Source organism: Eretmochelys imbricata, chromosome 9 (assembly GCF_965152235.1).
Source record: "Eretmochelys imbricata isolate rEreImb1 chromosome 9, rEreImb1.hap1, whole genome shotgun sequence".
In the NCBI taxonomy this organism is placed as follows: Eukaryota; Metazoa; Chordata; order Testudines; family Cheloniidae; genus Eretmochelys; species Eretmochelys imbricata.
In genome coordinates, this window is record NC_135580.1 from 9660929 (window position 1) to 9688519 (window position 27591).

The following is a 27591-nucleotide window of genomic DNA, read 5'->3' on the forward strand; positions in this document are numbered from 1 at the left end:
GGGGAAGGGCCTCCTGGGTGACTAAGCATGCCTCTCGGTCGTGCCAAGGTTTTAGAAGATTGATGTGGTAAATTTGCTCTGGTTTCCGGCGGCCTGGCTGCCACACCTTATAGTTCACTTCCCCCACGGCTTCAACCACCTCGTAGGGTCCCTGCCACTGGGCCAAAAGTTTACTATCTGCTGTGGGTACCAGTACCATCACCTGGTCGGAACTGTCAAACCTTTGCTTGGTGATCGTAATGGGTTTGTTGGGCCTCCTGTGCTCTCTCCAAGTGTTCCCGTACAATGGGCGTAACTTAGGCTATACGATCTCTCATCTGCAGTTCATGCTCGACTATGTTCCTTCTGGGATTTGGCTCCTCTTCCCAGGCTTCTCTGGCTATATCCAATATGCCCCAGGGGTGGCGCCCGTATAGTAGTTCAAATGGAGAAAAGCCCGTGGAGGCTGCGGAACCTCCCAGATGGCGAACATGAGGTAAGGCAGTAGTGTATCCCAATCTTTCCCATCCCGGCTCACCACTTTCCTGATCATGGCCTTGAGGGTCCTATTGAACCTTTCCACAAGGCCATCGGTTTGCGGGTAGTATACAGACGTCTGTAGGGCTTGTACGTGAAGCAATGAACAGAGATCTTTCAGCAGCTTGGACACAAAAGGTGTCCCTTGATCAGTCAAGATCTTCTTGGGTAGTCCAACCCAGGCAAAGATCTGTACTAGCTCCTTAGCTATTGTCTTGGAAGCCGTGTTGCATAGGGGGAAGCTTCCGGGTTACATAGTCCAGGACAAGTACATGTTGGTGGTCCTGAGCGGTCTTCTCTAGGGGCCCTACCAAATCCATGACTATTTGTTCAAAAGGTACCTCTATTATTGGAAGAGGTATCAAAGGGGCCCTCACATGTGGGTGAGGGCTATGCAGCTGACACTCCAGACAGGAGGTGCAGTACCACTGGACATCTTCATGTACTCCTGCCCAGGAGACCCTCCGCAGGATCTGTGCCTGGGTTTTCTCTATCCCTAGGTGTCCTCCAAAAAGGTGACTGTAGGAGAGGCTCAATATAGCTTTTTGATGTTTTTGTGGCGCTAGAAGTTGCTGTGTCTCTTGCTCCTGCATTTGCACAACCCGGTACAGGAGATCTTTCTTCACTATAAAGTAAGGTCCTGGTCCCCCAGACCTTCCCATCCACAGGTATCCCATCGATCTTGGCCACCTCTCTCCTGGTGTTATCATACCTGGTGTCCTCCACCTGGGCCTGCCCAAAAGTCTCTCTTCTGGGTCTAACCTTCCCAAGGTCCCAGGGGCTGGCTCCTGCTCCTTCCAGTGACTCGCCGCCGTCACGGCTGGGGCCGGCCTCCGGCTCACCTTCCGCGGTGGAAGTTTTGCTTTCTGCTGCCCGTGTCCATCTGCCTACTAGGGAGTTCTTCTGGCCCTGGGTCAGGATCCAGGTTCCCAAGTCCTTCGCGGCCTTCCTCTCGTTTTTGGTCTTCCAGGTCTTTCTGGGAGCTGGGAACAGATCCTGAGAAATCTCAGAAAATATTGGAGGTTGACATTCCCCCAGCGATGAGTTGCTGCCCTCAGGGTCCCCTCCTCCCTCCAGCCTCTCCGGGGGAAGTAAATTATCAAACCCTGGATAGTCCCTCCCAATGACTACAGAATTTGGGAGTTTAGGAACTACACCCACTGTGGGGTTCCCCTGAATCTCCATCCCCACCAGGATGGTGGGGTAATGGCTCACGGCCTCATGTATGCATGTCACTGCTATGCGTTTGGCCTGTAGCAGCTGGCTACTTTTTACCAGCTTACCCGATATGAGGGTGATAACACTCCCAGAGTCCACAGGCACTGTAGTCTCCACCCCATTTATTCTCACAGGCCTGGTGTAGTTATGCAGGGCTAATGTGACCCCTGTGAGGTAGATAAGAAAGCACAGAACTTCCCAATCCCCGAAGTTACATTGTGTAAGCTCCTCGGTGCTGGGACACTGTGCTGCTATGTGTCCCCACTCCCCACATGCATAACATCTCTAATTGCTTCTAGTCACTCCCCTTTCACGTGGGTTAGGGGGTTTAGCTCCAGGGTTTCCCCCATTCAGGCCATTCCCTTCCTTCTGGGTTCCCAGCTGTTTTTCATCCCCCCTCTTCTTCCACCTAGAGCTCCCCAGAGGTTTGGCCACCCAATCTTCCAGGGTTGGGGTTTGGTGCTTGCTTCGTAAGGGGCCTTCCTTGGGTAGTTGGGTCAATTCCCTGGCTGTCATCTGTCTTTCTACCAGTGTGATCATTTCGTCATAGGTGGACGGATCGTTCTGGCCTACCCATTTGCAGAGATCTGGCAACAATCCCCACATGTAATGGTCCATGACCAAAGTCTCCAAAATCTCCTTCTGGCTGCACGCCTTGGGCTCTAACCACTTCTGCGCAAGGTGTATGAGATCAAATAGCTGGGACCTCGGAGGTTTGTTCTCCTGGTATTTCCACTCATGGAACCTCTGGGCCCGTACTGCTGTTGTCACCCCAATCATGCTAGGATCTCTGTCTTCAGCTGATGATAGTCAGTAGCGTCCTTGGCAGGCAGATCAAAGTAGGCCTTCTGGGCCTCTCCGCACAAAAAGGGGCAAGAATGTTGGCCCACTGATCCTAGAGCCACGCCTCACGCTGAGCAATCCTTTTGAATGAGAGGAGATATGCCTCTACATCATTTTCTGTCGTCATCTTTGGCAAACAACCAGTGGTCCTCAGGGTTCGCATCTCATCGGACTCCTGGGCCTGGGTGGTGAGGATCTTCAGCTGGTTTACTACCTCTCGCAGGAGGGTGAGATCTTGGGTCGCCTGGCCCACTAATAATTGGTTGGTTTCCTGCATAGCTGCATGGACTCCTGTTGGATCATCACCTGAACCCTCCTGCTGGGCTGCCATGGCTTGTACCAGAGCTCTCACCACCTCCTCCATTGTGATAAAAACAAAAAAACCCCAAAACCCCAGTGCACTTTTTTTTAACCTCTTTCTTCCGCCACGCTGTGAACAATTGATCTCACCCCTGACACCAGTTGTGACAAAGCTCTGACCTTGTCTCAGTGGGTCCTGCACTTCCAGGTGAATTACGCTAGCCTCAGAGGCTCACTGTGACCTTCCACGTAGCCGTTCTCTCTCTAGAGGCAAGGTCACAGCCTACTGAGCCATTTTCATCACAGGACAGCCAGGGAGGTGGAAAGAAGCAACCCTCCCTCACACAGTCTCTGTTGTCTTACAGTCTCTGTGATTAATCAGGGAAGGAGCCCGGGCCCGCCCTCTACTCTGGGTTCCAGCCCAGGAACCCTAATAGTAGCAGCTATTGGTAGCTGACTTTTTGAAACAGGATGAGTACAATTCCCTAGGCCACTTCCCCACAGCAGCCCCCACTTCCACTTCACCCTTACCTCAGGGCCTCCTTCATTGTGCCTGATAGGGTTTGTCCTGCCCAGTTTCTCCAGCAGCATAGCTTCCTCCTACAGCTCCTGACACACGCCTCTAGCTGACTAACTGGGAGGCTTTTAACTAGTTCCAGGCAGCCCTTCATTGACTTCAGGTGTCCCAATCAACCTAGCTGTCTCTGCTGCTTTCTAGAAGGATCTCAATTGGCCCCAGGTGTCTTGATTAACCTGGAGCAACTGCCATTTGGTTCCCATGGTAACAGGGATTTGTTTAGCTTGGGGCTAACATACATGTTTCTCACTACTTTCCTGCAGTCATACTGCCTTGCCCCATCACAGTAGATAGAACGAAGCAACTGCATTTGCTCTCTATGGGCCATGGTCAATATGACCATAAGCAAGGGGATAATACAACTGCTGTGAAAGCAATAAATTAAAGTCCGGGAGAGTCTGAACTGGGAAGATAAGTTCAAATATGACTATAAAAGCATGTTGTCATAATTAGATCACTACTGATAACAAATATTTATTATCTGAGATGTCAGTCATGCTAACTAGATGTGGCCCTTCTATTGCATTGAATTGTATTTTCAGGTTATAGTAATAGTTAGAACTAAAGTGAAATATAGTCCTTTCAACACTGAAATGAAAACAGGTCAAGATTAGAGGCAAGGCTAATCTGGAGCATATAATTCACAACCCTCACTCCTCTGCACAATTTTTTTTTGGGGGGTAGCAGTGGGGTCAGAATCAGTCCCATATATCTGGATCCACTCCAATTGTTTTGGTTCGAGACTGGATCCAAAACCAAAAAGGTCTTATTTTCTGGATCCAGTTTGGATATATCCTATGATGGTGGACATTTTGAAAGATCAGATGTTCTGCCATTTTGGGCAAACAAACAAACAAACAAACAAACAAACATAAGAACAGTTTATGAGATTCCAGCACCAATTAATTTGAACCTTCCTCTAGGCTTGATTTAACCTAGAATCTGAATCTCATATCCCATCTTCTGTATAATTTGGGTGCAGATTCTTATATATGGCTCCTCCAGATGGACTAAGTTAAAATAAACTTCTCAGCTAACTTAGTGAAGATCTTCACTCATAGACCACATGCTTTGCCTGGAACATGAATCATTTTGGACCTAAGGGTATCTGCTCTCCCAGTAATGGGGAAGCGATTTCTGTTCTGCAATTTCACCTAAACAAGAAGGGAAAACACTTCACCTACTTCCTGGATTTGTTGCACTTCAGGGAATATATAATTGAGCAGGACACTTATGACTTTTCTTAACTTGCCTTTGTTTTTACAGTGCCTGTCCTCTTCCCCCACCCCTACACACACACACAGAGTTATATTCACAACCCTTTCATACTTCAGAATGTACTTTTTTAAATTGCTTGTGTAGATTTAGGAGCCGAAGAGCTTTTTTTGTGTGCATGGAGTGGGTGCACAAGTGGTGAGATTGTAGCAAACTCATAGGTTCTGCAAGAGGCACAATATAAACTTTCTGTAAATGTTACAAAGTCTGAAATCTCATCCCATGAGAAAAATTGTTGCTCCTTTGAATATTTTTAGATATTTACTAAAAAGCAACATAACATTAGACTTTGAACCTTGTTTCTCTTGAAGGAGAGCTACTTTAGAGGCCTGATCCTTCCTTGGGATCCCTCTTTGGATCTCCCAGTGCACCACTTCCCTTTTTGAGCGTAGGCTGCCCAGTATAGACACATTGTTTGCACTCATTCCTCGGGAGTTTGTCTCTCACAGACATTTCACCTTTTGCACTGGAGTTGTGCTGGACCTGCCCAGACCCAGTCTGTTAAGCAGTTAAAAAAAAGGGGGGGAAGAGGCAGATGGCAAGGGACCAAATTGGGAATAGAGAGGCAGTCTGTCAGGACCAAAGCTTCTATAGTCTGTCTGCTGGACCCCACCACTGGCGGCTACATGGCTGACCATTAAGGTGTCCTGTCTGATCCTGTCATCCTCCTCCTAAAGTGAGCCCTGATCAGAGGTGGAGTGCTATGTTGATGAAATTAACCTTTTCTGTTGTCCTTGGCCAGCATGCCCCATCTAGGGATAATAAAATCCCTCTTCGCAGTGCACACTGTAGGCTGCCTATGGTACTGGTGAGACAATGGTGAGCGTGAGGTAATAGCTTTATTGCACCAACTTCCATTGGTGAGAGAGAAATGCTTTCGAGCCTCAGAGAGCTCTTCCTCAGGTCTGGGAAACTAAGGCCTTATCTACACTACCACTTATGTCGGCAAAACGTATGTCTCCCTGGGGTGTGACTATTCCACCCCCCTGAGTGACATAAATTATGCCAGCATAGGTGGTAGTGTGCACAGCACTATGTCGGCAGGAGCGCTCCTCCCACTGACATAGCTACTGCTGCTCATGGAGGTGGTTTTATTATGTCAACAGGAGAGCTCTCTCCTGTCAGCGTAGAGCAGCTACACGAGTGATCTTACAGTGGCGCAGCTGCATGGGTACAGCTGTGCTGCTGTAAACTCGCTAGCATGGACATGGCCTAATTCAAAGTGTCACTGCTAAATACAAGGTTTAGAATAAGTAGTTAGGCTACTTACAGTACTGCTAACTATAGATGGGTTAGCATAAGTAGTTAGTACATATTTCAAGGGACCATTCAAGGTGATGTGGCCCATTAACACCCCTCCAGTCATAGGGAGGAAAGTAAGGGTGGGGGCGGGAGAGATCAGGTTGTGGGGGTTGTTAGTGGGTTACAGGTTGTTGTAATAAGCCATAAATCCAGTGTCTCTATTCAGTTCATGATTTTCAGTGTCTAGCAGAGTAATGAATTAACACTTCCAGGCTCGTCAATTGAACGTGTCATGCAGGTTTCCTTTGAGGATGGGGACTGATAGGTCAGCTATAGAGTGATCACTTTGTGAGAAGTGTTCACCCACAGGTGAGATGGTGTTTTTGTCTTTTATCATTTTCCTGCATGAGTTCATTTGAGGGTGTAGTGATTGTCTAGTTTCACCCACGAGGTTGTTATTGGGACATTTAGTGCACTGGATGAGGCACACCACATGTTGTGATAGGCATATATAAGATCCATGGATCTTGGAAGGTGTGCTGTGGGAGGGTGTTGATCATTGTAGCAGTGGAGATATGTCTGCAGGTTTTGCATTTGTTGTTCTGGCGTCTGTTGCATCTGGGTCTGGTGCTACTTTGCATTGGTGGGTCCTTGTCTGTGGGGAGCTTGCTTCTGAGGATGAGCTTGGAGAGGCTGGAGGGTTGTTTGAAGACCAGAAAAGGAGGTTCAGGAAAGACTTTTTTCAGGATGGGTCCCCATCGACTATGGGTTGCAGTTGTTTGATGATACCCCATATGGATTCTAGTGTGTGGTGGTAGGTGACAACTATGGGGCTGTACAGTCAGAGGGGAGGTTATTTCTGTGTTGAAGCAGGACAAGAGGTACCTGCCTGGGGCACCAGCCTCAGTGGCCTCCCCATCCACCTTCCAGACAGAGGCAGACCCTGGAAGTCCCACACCCTCAGGATCCTTCCCCCAGAGCAGCCAGCAATAGCAACAACCAAGTGCACCGACTAAATCTGGGTTTTCCGGTCCCCACTGCCTTTCCAGTGGGTCCAAAGGGACCAGCTGGTGCAATGGAGCAAATGCCCTTCCCTCATTCTCTCCACACTAATAGGACTACACAAATAACCGCAGCTTTCAAAATGTTATGAGATGATTACTATGAAAATCTGTACCTTCTACAGATTGTTATGAGATGAATGCTATGAAAATCCATACCTTCTACAGATTCCTTCCCTCTTCCTTGATAAAAAGACCGGACCTACCTGAAAAATACCTTTATTCTTTTCTTGTTTCCCCTCACATTACTTATTCAGCTAAACCCATCGCCTCCCTAGAAAAAGGCTGCAACGAGGATCAAAATCCCAGATCTTTAGCACCCAGCAAACCTGTGGTTCTGAGAGTTTGTCCTGTGACTATTTTAATGGTGTTTATTTGCTCCCCATTGCGTCACGCTTCAGAATGAAATGTCCCAATGTGCCAAGCTGCATAACTCTCCAGTTAGCAAAAATATAACAGACTAGGGTATTGTTATAAAAGGATTCTTTAACAGGAGTTGTTCTACAGAACGGCAGCTCTGTTTCTTGCATTATAAATGGGGTGACAGGAGGAATCAAAATATATCAGACTTCTTATTACAAAACCAGAGGGATACTGTAGATATCAACAGGTTATAAGCAATGAAGGTTACTAGTCTAATGACCTGTTTACTCCTTTGCAGCATTTTTATCCTGCCATGCTGATGTGGGGAATTACGAGATGGAGCTCAAATCAACCCCACAATCTACTTTGTTCCTACAGAGAACTACTTCTGCTCAGTCAGTTTCCCCATATCAGATAACTTCTTCCAGCCATGCAGTCACCACACTTTTCTCCAGCAGGACAAGTAATATTATAACTACCCCATTAAGCCAAAGAACATCTGTAGTCACTGCCACCCAAACAACACACCATAATCCAGTAACAACAGCATCGGCCCCTAACATGACAACGCAAGCAAGAGAAAACAGCACCCAGCTGACCAGCAAGGTGACCCATCTAATATTAACAACTACAGTAGCAGGTAAGAAAACAACTGCAAAGCCCCCACTGCCAACCAATGAAACTACAACCCATGTAAGAGTAACAACTACAGGACAAACATCTAACAAGACAACCATCCAGAGAACTGAGAAAACCATACTGCCAACCAACCAAACAACCCACTCAAGGGTAGCAACTACAGCTGCAGCTAAGAAGACAACTGCAAAGCCCACATCACCAACCAATCAAACTACAACCCTAGCAGTAACAACTACAGCAACAACCAAGAAGACAGCTGTAAAGACCACCACGCAGCCAACTAAACAAACAACTCATACAGCAGCAAAAACTACAGCCAGAACCAACATGACAACCATTCATCCAGGGAATCAAACAACCAGACCCGCTACGACAGCCATTGTGGAGCCCACCCTTGCACCTAATACATCATCACCCACTACTGGAGCCTACAATGTTTCCAATGGAAGTGTGAACTGCATTAAAGCATCAATGGGATTGGAGCTGATTGTTCAAAATTCTAAGACGGTGAGATGCAATATTAATTAGCATTAAAGAGATACATGATCTGAGGCTTGTACCAATCTTTCTTCATTAGTTTGAGTTTATCCTGCCTCCTTCAAAGCAATTCCCATCAATTATCACATGCCGCAAAATTAGACATCAGTGTAAGAAGTGTACCTGTTTCCCAGAATTGTAAGTGAGTTACAATCTGAGTTGTTTTAAAAAGATGTTTAAACTGGAGACTCATAAGAGAGATGAGAAATTATCAATTAGTGTTTCGAAGATGGAAGTCTTTGATTTGGGCTCTTTGATATTGTAGAATCATAGGAATTGCCAGGAGGATCAGACCAACGGTTCAGGCAGTGACCAGGGCCATATGCTTCAGAAGAAGATGCAAGAAACCCCATACTAGTTGGTTACAGAATAACCTGCCCATATGGAAAAGGTTGTCCTAATTTCCATTAGGTAGAGGTTTGGATTATACCATGAAGCATTGGAATTTATATCCTTTCCAAAGCAAATGGTTTCTTGTTTTGTGTTTTTAATCCTTACTATTGTAAACCTTTTCATTTTGATTCTAAATGTTGTTTAAATGTGATGACTGCTAAGTGCAGGTGAAAGTATATGTTACTCACTATGGTCCAAAGCTAAGCATAGCACCTCACACCACTAAAGGACCCTGTTTCTAACCTGCAGACCTATTCTGCTCCAGGGTATCTCCTTACCAGATGGCAATGCATTGTTTTATTATGTGAGAAAGGTCCACAGAGGGTTAGATTGAAGTGTTCTCAGCCTTAAAGGGACCCAAATCAGATTAGAGTTCAGGTCTGCAGAAATGATGTTAGGGACACGCAGAGCAATCTGCAGTGCTAAGTCCCTGGAAGTACGAGATCAGACTGGATAATGCAGCCCAAGGTCTCTTGCATCGTAGTCAACCGCAAGGCTACTGATCCAGACTTATCGATTCGATTTCAGAAAGCTCTTAAGTGTCTGTGTATTTCTTTTTTTAGTTTGTTTTGTCTCTAACTGAGCTATACTGGAATTTTTTTTGTCTCCACAGCAGAAGAAGGGATACTTCAATATTGATCCCAGCATCACACAAACATCTGGAAGCTGTGGAAATCTGCAATCAAATCTGAACTTAACTTTTAACGGAGGCTTTATAAGCTTCACCTTTGTAAAGGTAATTGTTGCACTCTAATTTTTTACAGCAAGGCAGATGTCAGAGCTGGGGAATTGGGATTCAATTCCTCGGTTCTATAGCCAGCACACTCAATGACTCATTGCATGATCATGGGCAAGTCATTTCATCTCCCTGTTCCTCATTTTCTCCATCTGCAAAGACTTCACAGGGTGTTCTGATGCTCAATAAATTATTGTCAGTAAAGTGCTCTGAGATCCTTTGGTTGAAGGCACTAGAGAAAGGCGAAGTATTGATATTACAACAGGGTATCACTCAAAACCTGGATGTGGATTTCACACAGCTCAAAATATGGGGCTTTTTATACATGAATTTTTGGTTTGGCCCATTATAAAGAGAGGAGACATTTGCAAATTCAGATTTCCACCAAACTTCAGAGGTGTTTGGGTCCGGGGTTTAGTTTGGGGCCATCTCTATTCCAAACATCTATGTAGAATACAGTATGGCATGTCAGTGACCATGTTATTCTGAATAAATACATCTGTGTGCATGTCAGGAATCTGGCACTGGGCCCTCAATTAAAGAGACAAGGGACTCTGGTTTATATGGGACACCCATGCCTAGGGTTTTGGTGTGCAGAGGGAATAGATTCTATGATGGCCAACAGGGATTGTGCCGTGACACCAGAAGTGCTACAAAGAGAAGTTTGTACTATGAATGCAATGGACAAGGCAGTCGACAAAAGGTCTTTAAAATGGAAAAGAGACTGTAATAAAACTGAAACATCATCAACTGCCTCTGTGATTTAATTTCACAAACCCACAAGATTGTTACACGAAGAGGGGCCCAAATCTGAACACACCTGAACTTTGGAAACATTTGGGTTTGGGTCTGAGCTTCATAGCTGAACCTTACCTATTAAATGGGTGAAACCAAAACTTTGATTTTGATTCAATCAGTCTTCCAGGACAGAATATCTCTGTCCTCCACACTGGTCAGGGAAATCATCCTAGGCCCTCGTTAGCAACAGCTGTGTTAGGGAACATGCAAATGGTTAATCATCCAACATTCACAATTCACCTTTGGACAAAGGGCCAGATCCTCAACTGGTGTAAATTGGCATAGGTCTGTTGGAGACATTGGAGTGAGCAATGCCAGTTTATACCATCTACGGGTCTTGCCCAAAGTTGTTAATATTTGGCTAATGTGACGATATTAGATTCTGGTGAATAACCCTCTCCCTTGGTTGACTGGAGACAGATTTCTAAAACTGCAGAGGAAAGAGGAATAAATGTGAGGCAAAGGAAAATATACAAAGTAAATGTTTGAAAATAAAGGATCGGTTAATATTTTAAGTGTTTGTTTTGGATGTGTTCTCCTTGCACTCAGAGAGCTGCATTCCTACCCTGCAAGGATCCTTAGACCAAGTCCTGTGATTCAAGTACATATAAGCGTCAGCTGGAGCAGCAGCACTAAGGATACTGATATGAAACCTTGGGAGTAGTGCATGCTCTCACCCCCAGAACAATGAGATTAATGGCACAGCATTGCACAATCTATCCTTCACTTAAAGATAAGCTTTCACAAGGGTGTCAGGGCTTTGAAATATGAGCTGTTCAGAACTCAGTTTGCTACAGTTTCAGTCTGGTACAGTCACCCTTCAGACTCTCAAGGACTGATTCTGGTCACAGGCAAACTGGTTTTATGCTAGGGTGATCAGATGTCCCGATTTTATTGGGACAGTCCTGATTTTTGGGTCTTTTTCTTATATAGGCTCCTATTACCCCCCACCCCATCCCGATTTTTCACACTTGCTGTTTGGTCACCCTATTTTATGCTTGTATAGCTCCAGTCACTCCTGATTTGCATCAGTGTGTAACCGAGAGCAGAATTAAACCCTCAAGTCACATGTCTGCAGTGCTGAAATGTGATGACAGATAAATGAGTAGCTGCTTCTATGAACCCACATGCAGGTGTCCTTGCACAGGGTTTGAAAACAGGAAGGCCTGTAATGTTCCAACCATATGCTCAGTAAGAACAGATGTTTTATTCCTCAGAGTAGAATTGGTCCCATGTCTGGACAGAATGCAAGGTTGCTAATGGAGATGGCAACTTATTTGTGATATGGACACTTGTCTGTCAGGAACTTCACTGACAACTGCTTCTCACTGGAGTATAGTGATTAGAGTGGAACACTAGGAGTCAACATTCCTAGGTTCGCTGTGTGATCTTGTGCAAATCATTAGCCCTCTTATACCTTGGTTTAACCATCTGTAAAATAGGCATTCTAATATTTCCCTCACAAAGGTGTTATGAGGTGTAAATGGCATTTGTAAAGGGCTTGAAATCTTCAGTGCTATAGAAAGAGCCATGGTATAATTTTTCCTCTTTTTCTGACTATGGAGTTTCACACATTTTCTATTATTGTTGGTGAAACCTGTGAGCCTTAAGACTCTCCTTACTTCGAGAAGGAAAAGCACAAGAGGAGAATAGTTGCCAGCTGGCAATTATCCAGCAGTCTAACCCTCCAGTCCTTCCATACAGAGCTGTAGCTGAAGCCACTAGTAATTCAGCCTCGCAGCAGGGCTGCAAGAGGAGGTCCAAATTCTAAACCTGAAACTTGTGTTTCTATCATTTAAAATATTGCTCCTTGGGAATAGCCTCATAAGATACAACTCTCATTTCCGTGAGGATTCCAGGGCAGAGCAATCAATCACACTCCACCAGGCTTTAGTGCAATACCCATGCAGGATGGTCAGCTGAAAATACCACAGTCAGCTGTCACAATATCAGGTGTTTTCCACTCCACAAAGCTGCAAGCCTGTGAAATCAAGCTGGCCTTGTGGGAGGTGTGAGCAATTACAGAAGTTATAGAAAGGAACATTCCTGTTACAGTTTCCTCTCTTGTTTTGCGATGTGCTTCTATCTGAAATTGTTGTTACACTGAATGGAAGGTAAGCAAAACCCAAACTGGAAAGAGGAGATCTCTACTCACAGTGGAAATGCACAAATTGTTGCAGACATCTTCCTGTCCCAAGCACCTTGAATCCAGGAGTTGCTGCCGTGAGACTGATTTAAAGCCACCATTTAGCTCTGTGTAAGTCATACATAAATTCAACTAAAGACAGCAGTGTGGAGATTCTCCCTCCAAGTATAAAAGCAGAACCTGGGTAGAAAAATAAAAGGTCTCATTGTGTGCCTATTAACTTGTGTAACAGAAAAACTTGCTGAACCCTCACCTACATGCGATTACCACAAATGACAGGGGAATGTGTAGACACAAAGTGAGTGAGGTAATATCTTTTATTGGACCAACTTCTGTTGGTGGGAGAGACGAGCTTTGGTGCTTACACAGCTCTTCTTCAGGCCAGCTCTGTGTAAGCTCTAAAGCTTGTCTCTCTTACCAACGAAAGTTGGTCCAATAAAAAATATTACCTCACCTATCCTGTCTCTAATATCCTGAGCCCAACACAGTTACAACAACACTGCATATGAAAATATATGGCTTATACTCACATACAACACCTGCAAATCACACCCACATGATCCACTTAAACTGAACTGAGCATTAGCTGCAGTGTATATGGCAGGGTGCTTGTACCAGACTTCGGCACCAGAATGTTAAAATAAAGTCCCTATGGCTGAGGGAGTTGAGTCTCAGGATCTGATGGGAGGATTTTTTTGATATGTTCCCATCTTGAATAATTGTGTGATCTCGTCATTGCTACCTTAGCCCGTTTTTCCTTGTTCACCCTTGGTTTATTTTTAATGACCCTCATGGGTTGTGTCAAATTTGAATCTAAACTCTTCAGGGCCGGGACTGTTAGCCAGACTCTCAATCACTATAAATCAGCACAGCTCCATTGAAATCAATAGAACTGAAATTACACCAGATGATAACCTGGCCCTGTGACTTTTTGCTTTTGTAAAGCATCTGGAAAATTAATAATAATCTCGAAGCACCACAGGGCAATGGAATTTAACATTCCACAAAACACAAAACACCTGCTTTGTTTAGCAAGACAATAACTATTTCTTCTCATATCCTCCGTGAGTCCATTTTGCTGGGTTTGTCTTCCCTGTTCTGCAGTATACGGTGTATTATATTTCACAAACATTAAGGCGCAATGGCAGCTAATGATATTCATTTGTTATTTTGCAGAAAGATAGAATCTATTACATCAGTACAGTTGAGGCCAGCTTAAAGATACCCTCCGTGGGTAAGTGTTTGTGTATTTTATATTCGCAGTGTTAATTTCATTTCCAAACCATTCTTGATTTAATTTTGTTGCGATTTTTTTCTTATCAGTTATTTTCAGTTTTCTACATATCTGGGGTCTACATATCTGAGGGTGGATTTAGGCTGCCTTAGCTTAAGAGCCATGATTTTGCTGATAGGTGACTGTATTTTAGTCACTCTTTCAAGTTAGCCTCTACCTAAACTTTTATGGTTTAAAAATCAAAAAGATGTTAGTAAGTTGCAGTTAACTCATCACAATTATTTTTTCCTACTTGTGTCTCCAACTCATTCCTATACCTCTCAACTGTCCTTGATATAGACTGGAGAAGGGTCCAAACCCAAATACCACTCAGCTTTGGGAAAGTTTTGTATCTGCACCCAGAGAGAAACTTTGTGACTTATAAACTTTGTCACTTGTAAACCAGAAATGTTGTGACTTATAAACCAGAAACAAGCACACACACCACAGAAATTCAGATCTGGATACAGCTTCCAAATACCCCAACGTGTAGGAGTGGTCATGTCAGGCATGTTGGTTTGGCCCAGTGTAAATATAAGAACCAATTGTAAAATTTGGATCCTAACCCAGTCTCTTTTTTAATAACTCTTGGTGTCAAGATCTGTAATTTTGTCTCTGACCCATCTTCACAACAGACCCAAGTTTTTCTCTTTCTCACACAGGCCTGGTGCTGACAGCTTTACCATAAATGAGTGACATCTGAGGTGCTAACTCGTGGAAAACAATTCTAGAGAGAATGCTATTTAGTCAAAGTGATGAATCCTGCGCCATCATTATATATTTTCCTTATTATTAATTTTACATATGTTTTGACCCACATGTTATTCATTAGTCTTGTGATTCATGCTTGTTATTCTCTGGCCAACAGAAAAAGAATGAAACTAAAGTAATCATTCAAGCAGGGGTGTCCTGATAGCGCTGGAGACTATGGCCCAGATCCTCAAAGGAATTTATTTAAATGGGAGTTAGGTGCCTACATGCCTTTCAGGATCTGAGCTGATGTGCTCGATTCTCTTCTCACGTATGAGAATTCCATTGACTTTAATGGAGCTACTTCTGATTAATAACACCAAAAGGGAAAGAAGGAGCAGGCCCAAAGGACATGCCTATCTAGGGCTACCCTCAGTGCCAATTTTCACAGAGAATTTCAGGTAAGGTTTGAAGAAGCATGTGAATTGTTGTGTGCTTTTCCAAACCCATCCCAAACTCTCATCTTTCCAAGGTCTGCTCATTAAAGCAGCCATTAAAAAACATCTTTGGGGCTGATAAACATTGTGACACAAAGACTGTTCCAATATGCACCCACAGAAGTGGCTACTGCCCTCCCAAAGCGTTGTGGAACCAAGGCTCTTTAGAATCAGCCACCACTCATCCTCAGAAATGTTCCATAGAGTTATTGTCTCTTCCAATTTGTCTCTCTCTCTCTCTTTGTGGCCTCCAGGTTCATGGCATAATGTTACAAGCAAGCAGCTGTTTACAGCTACGATGGGGAATTCATTTAAGTGTCTCAGCAAACAGATGGTGAACCTGGCAGACAACTTCCAGCTGCTCACTGTTAACACCCAACTCCAAGCCTTTGCCATTGTTGGTAACCAGTTTGGGAAAGGTATGTTAGAGAGTTAGCTCATTCAGGCTTATTTTGTGGCTCCAGGAGCTAAAGATTTGCAACTGGATAGCATTTCAATGTTATTAATGTAGCCAGGAGGCTTTTCTCACTGTGGGCTGGCAGGCTGGAGATATGGTGGCTCTGTTAAATATGTGGAAAATCAATGTAAAGTAATGGCTCTCCAAGGCAAACTGCTTCCCCAGTGCTTCCACCTGCCAGCTGTTGGTATCATCGGTCTCTCCCACTCATACTTCAGGCCAGGGCATGAAGCAGAAAGCCTCTCTTTGACTTTTGGCTCCTTTCCCTCTGCCTATAAACATGCTCTATTTCCCTTCATCCTTAAAAATTTACCATCCTTGACCCTACCTGTCTCTCAGAGACTGTTCTATACCCCACCTCCTCTTGCTTTCCCAATGCTACTAGAAATGTATTTACAACCATTGCATTGGCTTCCTGTCCTCCTACCCATTGTATACAGAGTCCATTTCAAGGTCTCTGTTGTCAAAGCTGTCTCTGGGACTAGCTACCTTGGAGAACATCTATCCCTTTAGAACCAAGATTTCCCACAACAGCTCCACTTCAGTGGAATGATGAAACTGCCATCCAGTAGGGAACACCTGTGGCATGCAGGAGATGGAACTTTTAGTAGGTCTTGACCTAGAGACTATGGAACTCACTATCAGAAAAGGCCCAGCAAGAATGACCACCAGCCTGCCTATATTCAACACTAAATGCAAAGCTCATCTCTTCAAGTTGGCTTTCCTTGAACAAGCTCCTCTTGTATACAGACATGCAAACACAAACCAGTCGAGTAGCTTAGTGCTACCCACTCAGAAGAAAGAGAAAGGATGATCACTATTGTCTTTTGCTTTTAATTCATATAAGGTGCTAATATTCTATGATAATGGCACCATACCCAAACCTAAGCAGTCAAGCAGATTTCTCATTTCTCCTGCCATTTACACACATTAAAAGAAAAGGCGCATAGCTCTTCCTTTGCACTCTGATGTTCTACTTGCTTTCAAAAGATCATTTCCTTGATTCCCCTTCCCTGTCTAATTTTCTCTTTTGACTCTGTTAAAACGAAATTGTTGTTCTTCCTTTGTTAGTTCAGCATTTCAGCTCCTCCTCCTCCTCCTCCAGGCAGGCTAGTACTTCTCATTATGCATAGAAGGTAATACAGTGGGAAACTGTGTGTTTTTCTCTACTACTGCTTCCTGGCTCTGTAGACTATGGAGGACCTTCACTACATTTACTATACTGGGTTCTCCATGGACCCCCTGCAGTTCCCTATGACATCATCTTCTTCACGTTTCCCCCCCCCCAACGTATTTTTAAAAGTTCTTAAAATTAAAGCTGAATTTGCAAGATTTAGTTGGCATTTGTTTTAACGTAAACTCATTCTGACAAAGGTTTTTTCCATACAACAAAACTGAGCTGATGTGGATCATAGTTGGTCTCCAAATTCAGATCTGAACTACCCAAAAGAATAAAGAGGTTTATTCAGACCTGGGATTTTGGTATGGTAACACATGGAAAAGGCCTATTAGATCATATAGTCTGTCTCCCTATAACAGGAGATAGCCTGCTAATCAAGGACATCTCCAAAATGATGTTTGGATCTTAGCCAAAAGGCCAGAAGGCAGGTAGCTTTGGTTAAAAGAATTCCCCCAATGGCTAAGAAACAGTTATGAGAAAGTTACATACTGTTCTATATGCAGATGATGCATGAAAAATCCCCAGTGAAAGCTGGCTCTATAAAGCAGCCACACAAATTGCCTTCTTACGTCACATCTCTGAGACAGTGCAGTTTCACTTCCATTGCACCAGATTTGCTTATCTTTAAAAAAAAAAAAAAAAAAAGGAAGAAAGAAAACACCAGCAGGAGTGACAGTGGGTTTCAAGATACTTATGATTTTGTATAAGCCACAATGGAGTTACATTAGGAAGGAGTTTGGCCTGTTCTGGTTTGTTTGGAAACCCCTAAAAGTTACTTTTGAATCACACTTCCATATACTGGAAATAGTTCTCAGTGCTCACAACCCAGAGCTGCCCCCAAACCGACATCCCTGATCCAGACATCCGCAGACTTGTGTAGAGTTTGAATGTAGATTACAGCAGCTGCGTAGCTTTAATACAGTCCTGAATTCACCAAAGGCTTACTTTTAAAAAAAGTGGCACCCAGCACCAGATGAAACCACTGAGCTAGTCCACCAATAGGATCAGGTAAGAACTGGATCAGGAGTGGGGGGATAAGCAGTGTGGTAGTTCTGGAATTATAGATGTCATTTTATACTCCAGCATATGCTCCAGATTAGTTACATGTTGCTGGTGTAAAGATTCCCCTCTGCTGAGAAGATTAAACCAAGCCACAGCTCACCAAAGCCTGTAGCAATGCAGACACTATTACCAGGAGGTTAAAAAGAATTGAAGTTAAGATTAACAGCAGGAAAAAGAATCATACAGTTATACTAACACTCTGTGATTTAGTATTGTATGTCATAGACATGGAGAGACTTTTATCTTTCTTGGAGGACAGTCAACATCTTTCCTTCCTGCTGTGCCCAAGGTACTAGGCATAATTCACAGTGGAAGAAAGTTACTTGGACACTAGCATATTTTGGGTGTAAACTGGATTGGCTGCTGAGCTGTGATGATTTGTGATCATATGTAAAGGATTTAATTGATCAGAGGAAACTACTGTACTCAAAGCATCACATAAGAGGCCTTCTGACAGTGGCCAATTGCCAGATGACCCAGAGGGAATGAACAGAACAGGTAATCATCAAGTGATCCATTCCCTGTTGCTCATTCCCAGCTTCTGGCAAACAGAGGCTAGGGATACCATCCCGTCCATCCTGGCTAATAGCCATTGATGGACCTATCCTCCATGAATTTATCTAGTTCTTTTTTGAACAATGTTATAGTCTTGGCCTTCACAACATCTTCTGGCAAAGAGTTCCACAGGTTGACTGTGCGTTGTGTAAAGAAATACTTCCTTTTGTTTGTTTTAAACCTGCTGCCTATTAATTTCATTTGGTGACTCCTAATTCTTGTGTTATGAGAAGGAGTAAATAGCACTTCCTTATTTGCTTTCTCCACACCAGTCATAATTTTATAGACCACTATCATATACCGCCTTAGCTGTCTCTTTTCCAAGCTGAAAAATCCCAGTCTTATTGATCTCTCCTCACATGGAAGCCGTTCCATACCCTAATCATTTTTGTTGCCCTTTTCTGAACCTTTTCCAATTCCAATATATCTTTTTTGAGAGGGGGGCGACCTCATCTGCACGCAGTATTCAAGATGTGGGTGTACTATGAATTTATATAGAGGCAATACGATATTTCTGTCTTATTATCTATGCCTTTCTTAATGATGCCCAACATTCTGCTCGCTTTTTTGACTGCCACTGCACATTGAATAAATGTTTTCAGAGAACTATCCACAATGACTCCAAGATCTCTTTTTTGAGTGGTAACAGCTAATTTAGACCCCATTAGTTTATATGTATAGTTGACATTATGTTTTTCAATGTGCATTACTTTGCATTTATCAACATTGAATTTCATCTGCCATTTTGTTGCCCAGTCACCCAGTTTTGAGAGATCCTTCTGTAGCTTTTTGCAATCTGCCTGGGACTAAATTATATTGAGTAGTTTTCAGAGTAACAGCCGTGTTAGTCTGTATTTGCAAAAAGAAAAGGAGTACTTGTGGCACCTTAGAGACTAACCAATTTATTTGAGCATGAGCTTTCGTGAGCTACAGCTCACTTCATCAGATGCATAATATGCATCTGATGAAGTGAGCTGTAGCTCACGAAAGCTCATGCTCAAATAAATTGGTTAGTCTCTAAGGTGCCACAAGTACTCCTTTTCTTATTGAGTAGTTTTGTGTCATTTGCACATTTTGCCACCTCGCTGTTTATCCCTTTTCCCAGATCATTTAGGAATATGTTGAATAGGACTGGTCCCAGTACAGACCCCTGGTGGACACCACTATTTACCTGGTGGACACCACTATTTACCATTCTGAAAACTGACCATTTATTCCTCCCCTTTGTTTCCTATCTTTTAACCAGTTACCAATCCATGACAGGACCTTCCCTCTTATTCCATGACAGCTTACTTTGCTTAAGAGCCTTTGGTGAGGGACCTTCTCAAAGGCTTTCTGAAAATTTAAATACATTATATCCACTGGATCCCCCTTGTCCACATGCTTGTTGACCCGCTCAAAGAATTCTCATAGATTGCTGAGGTATGCTTTCCCTTTACAAAAAACATTTTGACTCTTCCCCAACAAATTATGTAGATCCATGTGTCAGACAATTTTGTTCTTTACTATAGTTTCAACAAGTTTGCCTGGTATGAAGTCAAGTTTTCCACCCTGTAATTGCCGGGATCACCTCTGGGGCCCATTTTAAAAATTGGTGTCATATTAGCTATCCTCCACTCATTTGGTCCAGAAGCTGATTTAAATGATAGTTTACAGAGTAAAGTTAGTAGTTCCGCAGTTTCACTTTTCAGTTCCTTCAGAACTCTTGGGTGAATACCATCTGGTCCTGGTGACTTATTACTGTTTATTTTATCAATTTGTTCCAAAACCTCCTCTAATGACACCTCAATCTGGGACAGTTCCTCAGATTTGTCACCTAAAAAGAATGGCTCAGGTTTGGGAATCTCCCTCATATACTCAGCTGTGAAGACCGATGTAAAGAATTAATTGAGTTTCTCCGCAATGGCCTTACCGTCCTTGAGTGCTCCTTTAGCATCTCGATCGTCCAGTGGCCCCACTGGCTGTTTAGCAGGCTTCCTGCTTCTGATGTACTAAAAAAAATTTTGCTATTATTTTTTGAGTCTTTGGCTAGTTGTTCTTCAAATTCTTTTTTGGTCTTCCTAATTATATTTTTACACTTCATTTGCCAAAGTTCATGCTCCTTTCTATTTTCCTCACTAGGATTTAACTTCCACTTTTTAAAGGATGCCTTTTTGCCACTCACTGCTTCTTTTACTTTGTTGTTTAGCCACGGTGGCACTTTTTTTTGTTTTCTTACTATGTTTTTTAATTTGGGGTATACATTTAAGTTGACCCTCTACGGTGAGTTAAGTTATATACTTAACTCTATTAAGTTGACCCTCTATTAAAAAGTTTCCATGCAGCTTGCAGGGATTTCACCTTTGGCGCTGTACCTTTTAATTTCTGTTTAACTAACCTCCTCATCTTTGTGTAGTTCCCCTTTCTGAAATTAAATGCTACAGTGTTGGACTGCTGTGGTGTTTTCCCCGCCACAGGGATGTTAAAGTTAATTATATTATGGTCACTATTACCAAGTGGTCCAGCTATACTCACCTCTTGGACCAGATCCTGTGCTCCACTTAGGACTAAATCAAGAACTGCCTCTCCTCTTGTGGGTTCCAGGACTAGCTGTTCCAATAAGCAGCCATTTAAGGTGTCGAGAAACTGTATCTCTGCATCCCGTCCTGAAGTGACATGTACCTAGTCAATATGGGGATAGTTGAAATCCCCCATTGTTACTGAGTTTTTTATTTTAATAGCTTCTCTAATCTCCCAGAGCACTTCAGTCACTATCACTATCCTGGTCAGGTGGTCTGTATGTATTCCTCCTGCTATATTCTTATGATTAGACCATGGAATTACTATCCATAGAGATTCTATGGTACAGTTTGGTTCATTTAAGATTTTTACTTCATTTGATTCTATGCTTTCTTTCACATATAGTGCCACTCCCCCACCAGCACGACCTGTTCTGACCTTCCAATATATTTTGTACCCTGGTATTACTGTGTCCCATTGATTATCCTCATTCTACCAAGTTTCTGTGATGCCTATTATATCAATATCCTAATTTAATATGAGGCACTCTAGTTCATTCATCTTATTATTTAGACTTCTAGCATTGCTATATAAGCACTTTTAAAACTTGCTACTTTTTAGCTGTCTGCCATTACATGATGTAATTGAATGGGACTTTTTTTCATTTGACTGTTTCTCATCAGATCCTACCTGTATTTTATCATCTTCCATCCTCTCCTCCTTCTAGGACATAGAGAATCTCCATTAATAGATCCTCCCTAAGGGATGTCTCTGTCCAAACCATGTGCTCCTCCGCACCTGTCGGCTTTCCCCCAGCCCTTAGTTTAAAAACTGCTCTAGGACCTTTTTAAAGTTAAGCGCCAGCAATCTGGTTCCATTTTGCTTTAGGCGGAGCCCATCCTTCCTGTATAGGCTCCCCCTTTCCCCAAAGTTTCCCCAGTTCCTAATGAATCTAAACCCCTCCTCCATACACCATCGTCTCATCCACGCATCGAGACCCTGCAGTTCTGCCTGTCTAACTGGCCATGCACGTGGAACAGGAAGCATTTCAGAGAATGCTACCATGGAGGTCCTGGACTTCAATCTCTTACCTAGCAGCCTAAATTAGGCCTTCAGGACCTCTCTCCTATCCCTCCCTATGTCATTGGTACCTACATGTACCATGACCACCAGCTCCTCCCTAGCACTACGTAAGTCTATCTAGATGTCTCGAGAGATCCGCAACCTTTGCACCAGGCAGACTATTAGGCAGGAGTAACCGAAAGCTGCACAGCAGAGGTTCTCCTTCATGTCAGATACCAGTCTTGCTCATTATTTTTAATCTGGCACTGTATGCATGGAGTACTCCACAGGTTCAAGCCCTAAATGTGTATCAGATTTTTTTTGTGTGTGTGTATGTGATAAAGCAGAACAGATTCTCCACAAAAAATATAGCTATTTCCAAGTAGGCAAGTATGTTTTTGTGAGATGTGATCCCTCCATAAAGAAAAACCTACTGAGTTCAGCAATGACATAGAGTTCTGGGTTGTCCCCGGTAGCTATGTTCTTGAAAGTATCTACATCGGCATATATTCTAGGAGTGTGTTGTTTTGATCTAATGCATACTCTATATTCTAACTTTGATTGCAGAGGAAGAATGCTCTCTTGACAGAAACAGGAGAACAATCCCTATTGCATTGGGCCTGAGCATTCTGGGATTGTTTGTCATTGTACTTGCCTTCGGGCTAATTTCCAGAAGAAAGCCAAATAGAGGATATGAACGCATCTGAATTGCCCACACACTTCAAAATGTGCGTAGCAAGTATAGAGGCCTTGGGAATCTTGGCTTCCAGTTGTCAAATCTATAGTCAAAGAGCTATATTTTTAAATGAGATGAGGCCATGTGTTTAAAGCTAGCATGCAATATGTTGAAGAGGTAACACTTAAGATCTATTGTGTTCCTGAAAAAGAGCCAACAAAATTGTGGGTGCTTAGAAGACAGAACAAATGATAAATGGATGAGTTTAGGGATATGCTGTTAGGGTCTAAGGAGATGGTCAACTATTGGGCATGTAAGACACTCTCTCACAGGACTAAGTCTATATTCACAGGAGATTCTGTAGAACCAGTGCTCAGTGATGCTCTTATGGGAAGCCACGTATGCAAAAGGGGGATTGGTCCTGCTTTGAGCAGGGGCTTGGACTAGATGCACTCCTGAGGACCCCTTCCAACCCTGATATTCAGTGATTCTATTACAAGAATCATCATGGCTGGACAGGTTGCCTCTGCTCCCCTCCACAAAAATGTGCACACTCACCCTATGAGCATTAGGGCTAGTATTATATTAGTCTCTGCTCTTTCCTACTAATTCCATTGGCTAAACAGGTCCTGCTGTGGCAATGTGAGATACATATTAGTGCTGTAGCACTTTCACAGACAGATCGGGCTGCTTTGATGCACACTCCAGAGGCAGATTTTAAATGCTGGATAATTTTCTCTTTTCTTGGGAGCTTTATTTCCATTTTTTAAAAAAACATAAAAAGGAAAAAGAAATATATCTAAGACAGTGGATTTCTTTTAAAATGTCGGCTCCAGGGGGATAGAATGAGCCATCTGTGGCTATAAAAAGCATGTCAGTATTAACCCCATGTCACAATACAGCATAGAGAGATCTAATACAGAAGGGCAGAAAACATGGGGTAGTGTCATGAGACTCTACTGTGTATGTGTAGGTTAAGGCAGGGGTGAGTTCAGGTGGACTCGGGGATCCAATGAGACCAATATTTAAGACGTTTTCTCTTGGGAGCTCCTGAATAAAATCACTTCCTATTCAGAATAGTTACAGTGATTGCCATAAAACTCAACAATTGCCATGCTGAGGTAATGATGATACTGTGCTTTCTCCTATTCTAAGTATAGGAAGACACTCGGGTTATTAAAAACACACCATCGGTGAATATTTAATATTAAATGGTGTCGACTGCAGAAGGCCCACAAAGGTCTATGAACAAATGAAGACCCGCTTAAGCTACATTTTGAAGGTTCTTGTGGGACTTAAATGGTGTGTAGGCCCTCTGCACAAGGATGAATCTCATGCTTGTAAACTGAGGTGCTGGATCTGCACATGGAAATAATTTGGCTTAATTTTAAAGCATGCTGTATGGAATGCTTTGGTCTCTGTTTCCTACTAATCCTGTGATTGAGAGAAATATACAGTAATTGATTTTGAGATGATTTTAAAGTGAGGGGTTTTGGTTGATTTAAATCTTCATCTTACAAAAGATTTACAAAGTTAAAAAGACAAATATACAAAAACCAAAAAACCTAACCCATTGTGACAAAACAGATCAAAGTGAGGAGAAATTAAATATGAAAATATTTTAAAATGAGAGAGCAGTATAAAATAAGAGAACAGTGAAAACCCTCCCTATTAATAACGGTAATGAACTACGTTCTGCTGCGAGTGGGAGTTTTACCTGGATAAGGACTGCAGGATGGGAGTCTAGAAAAACGTGCTGTATAAGGAATTCCTGATCACTTAGTTTAGTTTGAAAAAAATGCAATAATAAATAGATAACATTGGGCCAAAATTTTATATCAGTTAAGTAATAGCATAAATCTGGAGTAACTTCATTTACTGCAGTGGACTCACTCTGGATTTGCACCAGGGTAATTCAAATCACTATCTGGCCCATTTTGTTTAAAGTTTAAAAGTTGTTTTGATATTTTACTACTGCTTAGTTAAACCATTAATTGCTTACTCACTTACACATTAAGGGAGAAAAATTCCCTCCACATGGATGCTGTGATGTGGGGCTGGCCTGTGTTGTGCAGGAGGTCAGACTAGACGATCATCATGATTCATTCTGACCTTAAAATCTGTCTATGAAAGTAACTGTTCATTACCAGAAATGTTCTCTCGTTTGCCTGTAAAAATGAAAGACCATTTCGCAGCACCTTTAAGTCCACAAAAGCATCAAACTAAATTTAAACCAGTCAGCAAAAGGAGAGGTACTTGGATATCACTGTAAAGTAGCGTAATAAGCAGAAGAGATATGGTCCTTTCAAACGACTACAACTGATCAAATGATTCTAATGTTCCAGTATTCAAAGATCACTTCATGAAGGGCTGACAGATTCAGTCAGTGTCAGCATCACTAAATTTTACCTAACATATTTTTTCCCCTTCTAGTGGAGGAGTGTGCAGCTGACTTCAACATCATTTTTCCTGCGATTGGCTTCTTTGTGATCTTTATCGCCAGCATCCTGGCACTCATCCTCTATGCGGTCTGCCTTAAGCGTAAATCATCTGCGTACCAGAGAATCTAGTGGATCAAAATAATTTCATATAAATAATGAGAATCATTTCATGAAAAGATTTTAGAATTTCAAGTCTGCCATAATTTTCCTTCTAATAACACTGTTAGAACAACGTAAAACGCCAGAGTATGTGTATCTAGTTATGAAATCAAGTACCTGGTCAGTTTATTGAGCTACCTGCAACTGAGAAGAAGGGGAACAGGTTTAATACAGTTCACTTGTGTTCAGAAAGAGGATTTTCAGTGGCCTATTTAAATTCAACTGCTGTTTTTACAACACAGTTTATGGATCATACGTAGGAAATGGGTTACTATACGGAAGAGCATAAATTTGAAAACTGAATTTACAAAGAACATGCAATGTAACCATTACTCTCCCAGCATGTTACTGGCATTTTAAGGGCATAATCCTGAGGGCTGCTGAAGGAGCACAGCAGCTCACAGGATCAGGCTGTAAACCTTTCTGACTGGGTCCTTGTAAAGTTATGCATGTATAAAATGTCAGGTTTCAGAGTAACAGCCGTGTTAGTCTGTATTCGCAAAAAGAAAAGGAGTACTTGTGGCACCTTAGAGACTAACCAATTTATCTGAGCATGAGCTTTCGTGAGCTACAGCTCACTTCATCGGATGCATACTGTGGAAACTGCAGAAGACATTATATACACAGAGACCATGAAACAATACCTCCTCCCACCCCACTCTCCTGCTGGTAATAGCTTATCTAAAGTGATCATCAAGTTGGGCCATTTCCAGCACAAATCCAGGTTTTCTCACCCTCCGCCCTCCCCCCCCCCACACAAACTCACTCTCCTGCTGGTAATAGCCCATCCAAAGTGACCACTCTCTTTAAAATGTGTATGATAATCAAGGTGGGCCATTTCCAGCACAAATCCAGGTTTTCTCACCCCCCCACCCCCCTTCAAAAACCTGGAAATGGCCCACCTTGATTATCATACACATTTTAAAGAGAGTGGTCACTTTGGATGGGCTATTACCAGCAGGAGAGTGAGTTTGTGTGTGGCGGGGGGGGGGGGGGAGGGTGGAGGGTGAGAAAACCTGGATTTGTGCTGGAAATGGCCCAACTTGATGATCACTTTAGATAAGCTATTACCAGCAGGAGAGTGGGGTGGGAGGAGGTATTGTTTCATGGTCTCTGTGTATATAATGTCTTCTGCAGTTTCCACAGTATGCATCCAATGAAGTGAGCTGTAGCTCACGAAAGCTCATGCTCAAATAAATTGGTTAGTCTCTAAGGTGCCACAAGTACTCCTTTTCTTTTCATGTATAAAATGTGTTTGTTTTATTCACAATTAAAGCCATGAATAGCTGCAGCCCAGTATACTTAACTGATCTCCTTTCTTGTATGTTCCTAGCCATTTGTTAGAATCTCAAATGTTGGGTTTCCTCGTCTGTCCTGTTTTTAATCTTGTATCAATGGGAACCAGAGCATTTTCTTGTTATGTTCCTTGCCTGGGAAACTCTGTTACTATTCAGTCTTTTAACATTTGATACCCAGTCGAAGAGAGACCTATTTACTCTTGCTTTAACTAGTCTTGATTACTGATAATTTAACTGTGTTTCATTGTGCAGTGCCCTGTGCCATTTTTATGGATGATGCAAAATAAATACATTCTATTGCATACTTTGGACTAGAGTTATAAATCAAACTGTTAGTGGCGAATAATGTTTGAGTTTATGTTTATCTTGTTTTTTTTTCCGTGTTGGGGGGGGAAGGGTCTTTTTTATTTAAAAAAAAAAGTTAAATGCAATCCTTTTCCTTGCAATGAGTAAAATGATAGATTTGTACCAACTGGCACTGATGCAGTGTACAATGCAAATGCAGCCATAGGGCCAGATCCATAGCTGGTGTAAATCAGCAAAGAGTCATTGAAGCCATTGACGCCATGGCCATTTATACAAACTAAAAAGCCAGTGCAGATACAGTGATTTTTACACCAGCTGAGGAGTCAATGGACCTTCACTGCTTTACAGTTGCTGAGGATCTGGCCCTCAATGTGAACCCATTCTCTGACAATCAGTAACACCCAATCTACTCAATCCCAGGAACAGATGTTTTCAAGAAGCACGAACAAATGGCAGTAGAGATGTAAGTAGGGGCAATAGCTTGGTCAGGAAGTGTTGCCTTGAGTGTTATGGGAAGTAAGAGTAGGCAGCAAACTTGCTGTTTGAGCTGCTGCATGCAATTTTTTGGCAGGCACTTATGCTCATTTCCTGCCAGAATTTAGCTTAATATTTGGTGCGTGGCTTATCTTCTGAGAAATTGTTCATATGCTGTTCTTAGGAGCTTCCAGCTTCAGTGGGGGGAAATCTACAGATTTAGTGGCTCTTGGTTGCAGGGTTTTGTTGCTAAATGTATTGTTTGAGGAAACATTCCATACAAAGTACAGGTTGCACAGGAGTAACATGCAGTGAGAT

General features: G+C 42.7%; 1 protein-coding gene across 3 annotated transcripts in view; it reads left to right on the forward strand.

Moving 5' to 3' along the window:
• LAMP3 (lysosomal associated membrane protein 3) overlaps positions 1-25722 on the forward strand; it is a 32047-nt gene extending 6325 nt beyond the window's left edge. Inside the window, exons 1-7 of one of the 3 annotated variants that reach the window (XM_077826356.1) lie at positions 461-475; positions 7694-8541; positions 9578-9700; positions 13821-13878; positions 15359-15523; positions 22487-22647; positions 25029-25722. In XM_077826356.1, coding sequence (XP_077682482.1) covers positions 7732-8541; positions 9578-9700; positions 13821-13878; positions 15359-15523; positions 22487-22626 — 1296 coding nt within the window. In that variant the 5' untranslated portion in view covers positions 461-475; positions 7694-7731 and the 3' untranslated portion in view covers positions 22627-22647; positions 25029-25722. Of the gene's footprint in view, positions 1-460; positions 476-7693; positions 8542-9577; positions 9701-13820; positions 13879-15358; positions 15524-22486; positions 22648-25028 lie in introns of those variants that run through there. The other 2 variants (XM_077826354.1, XM_077826355.1) reach the window with 2 other exon arrangements.
• Positions 25723-27591: the final 1869 nt, after the last annotated feature.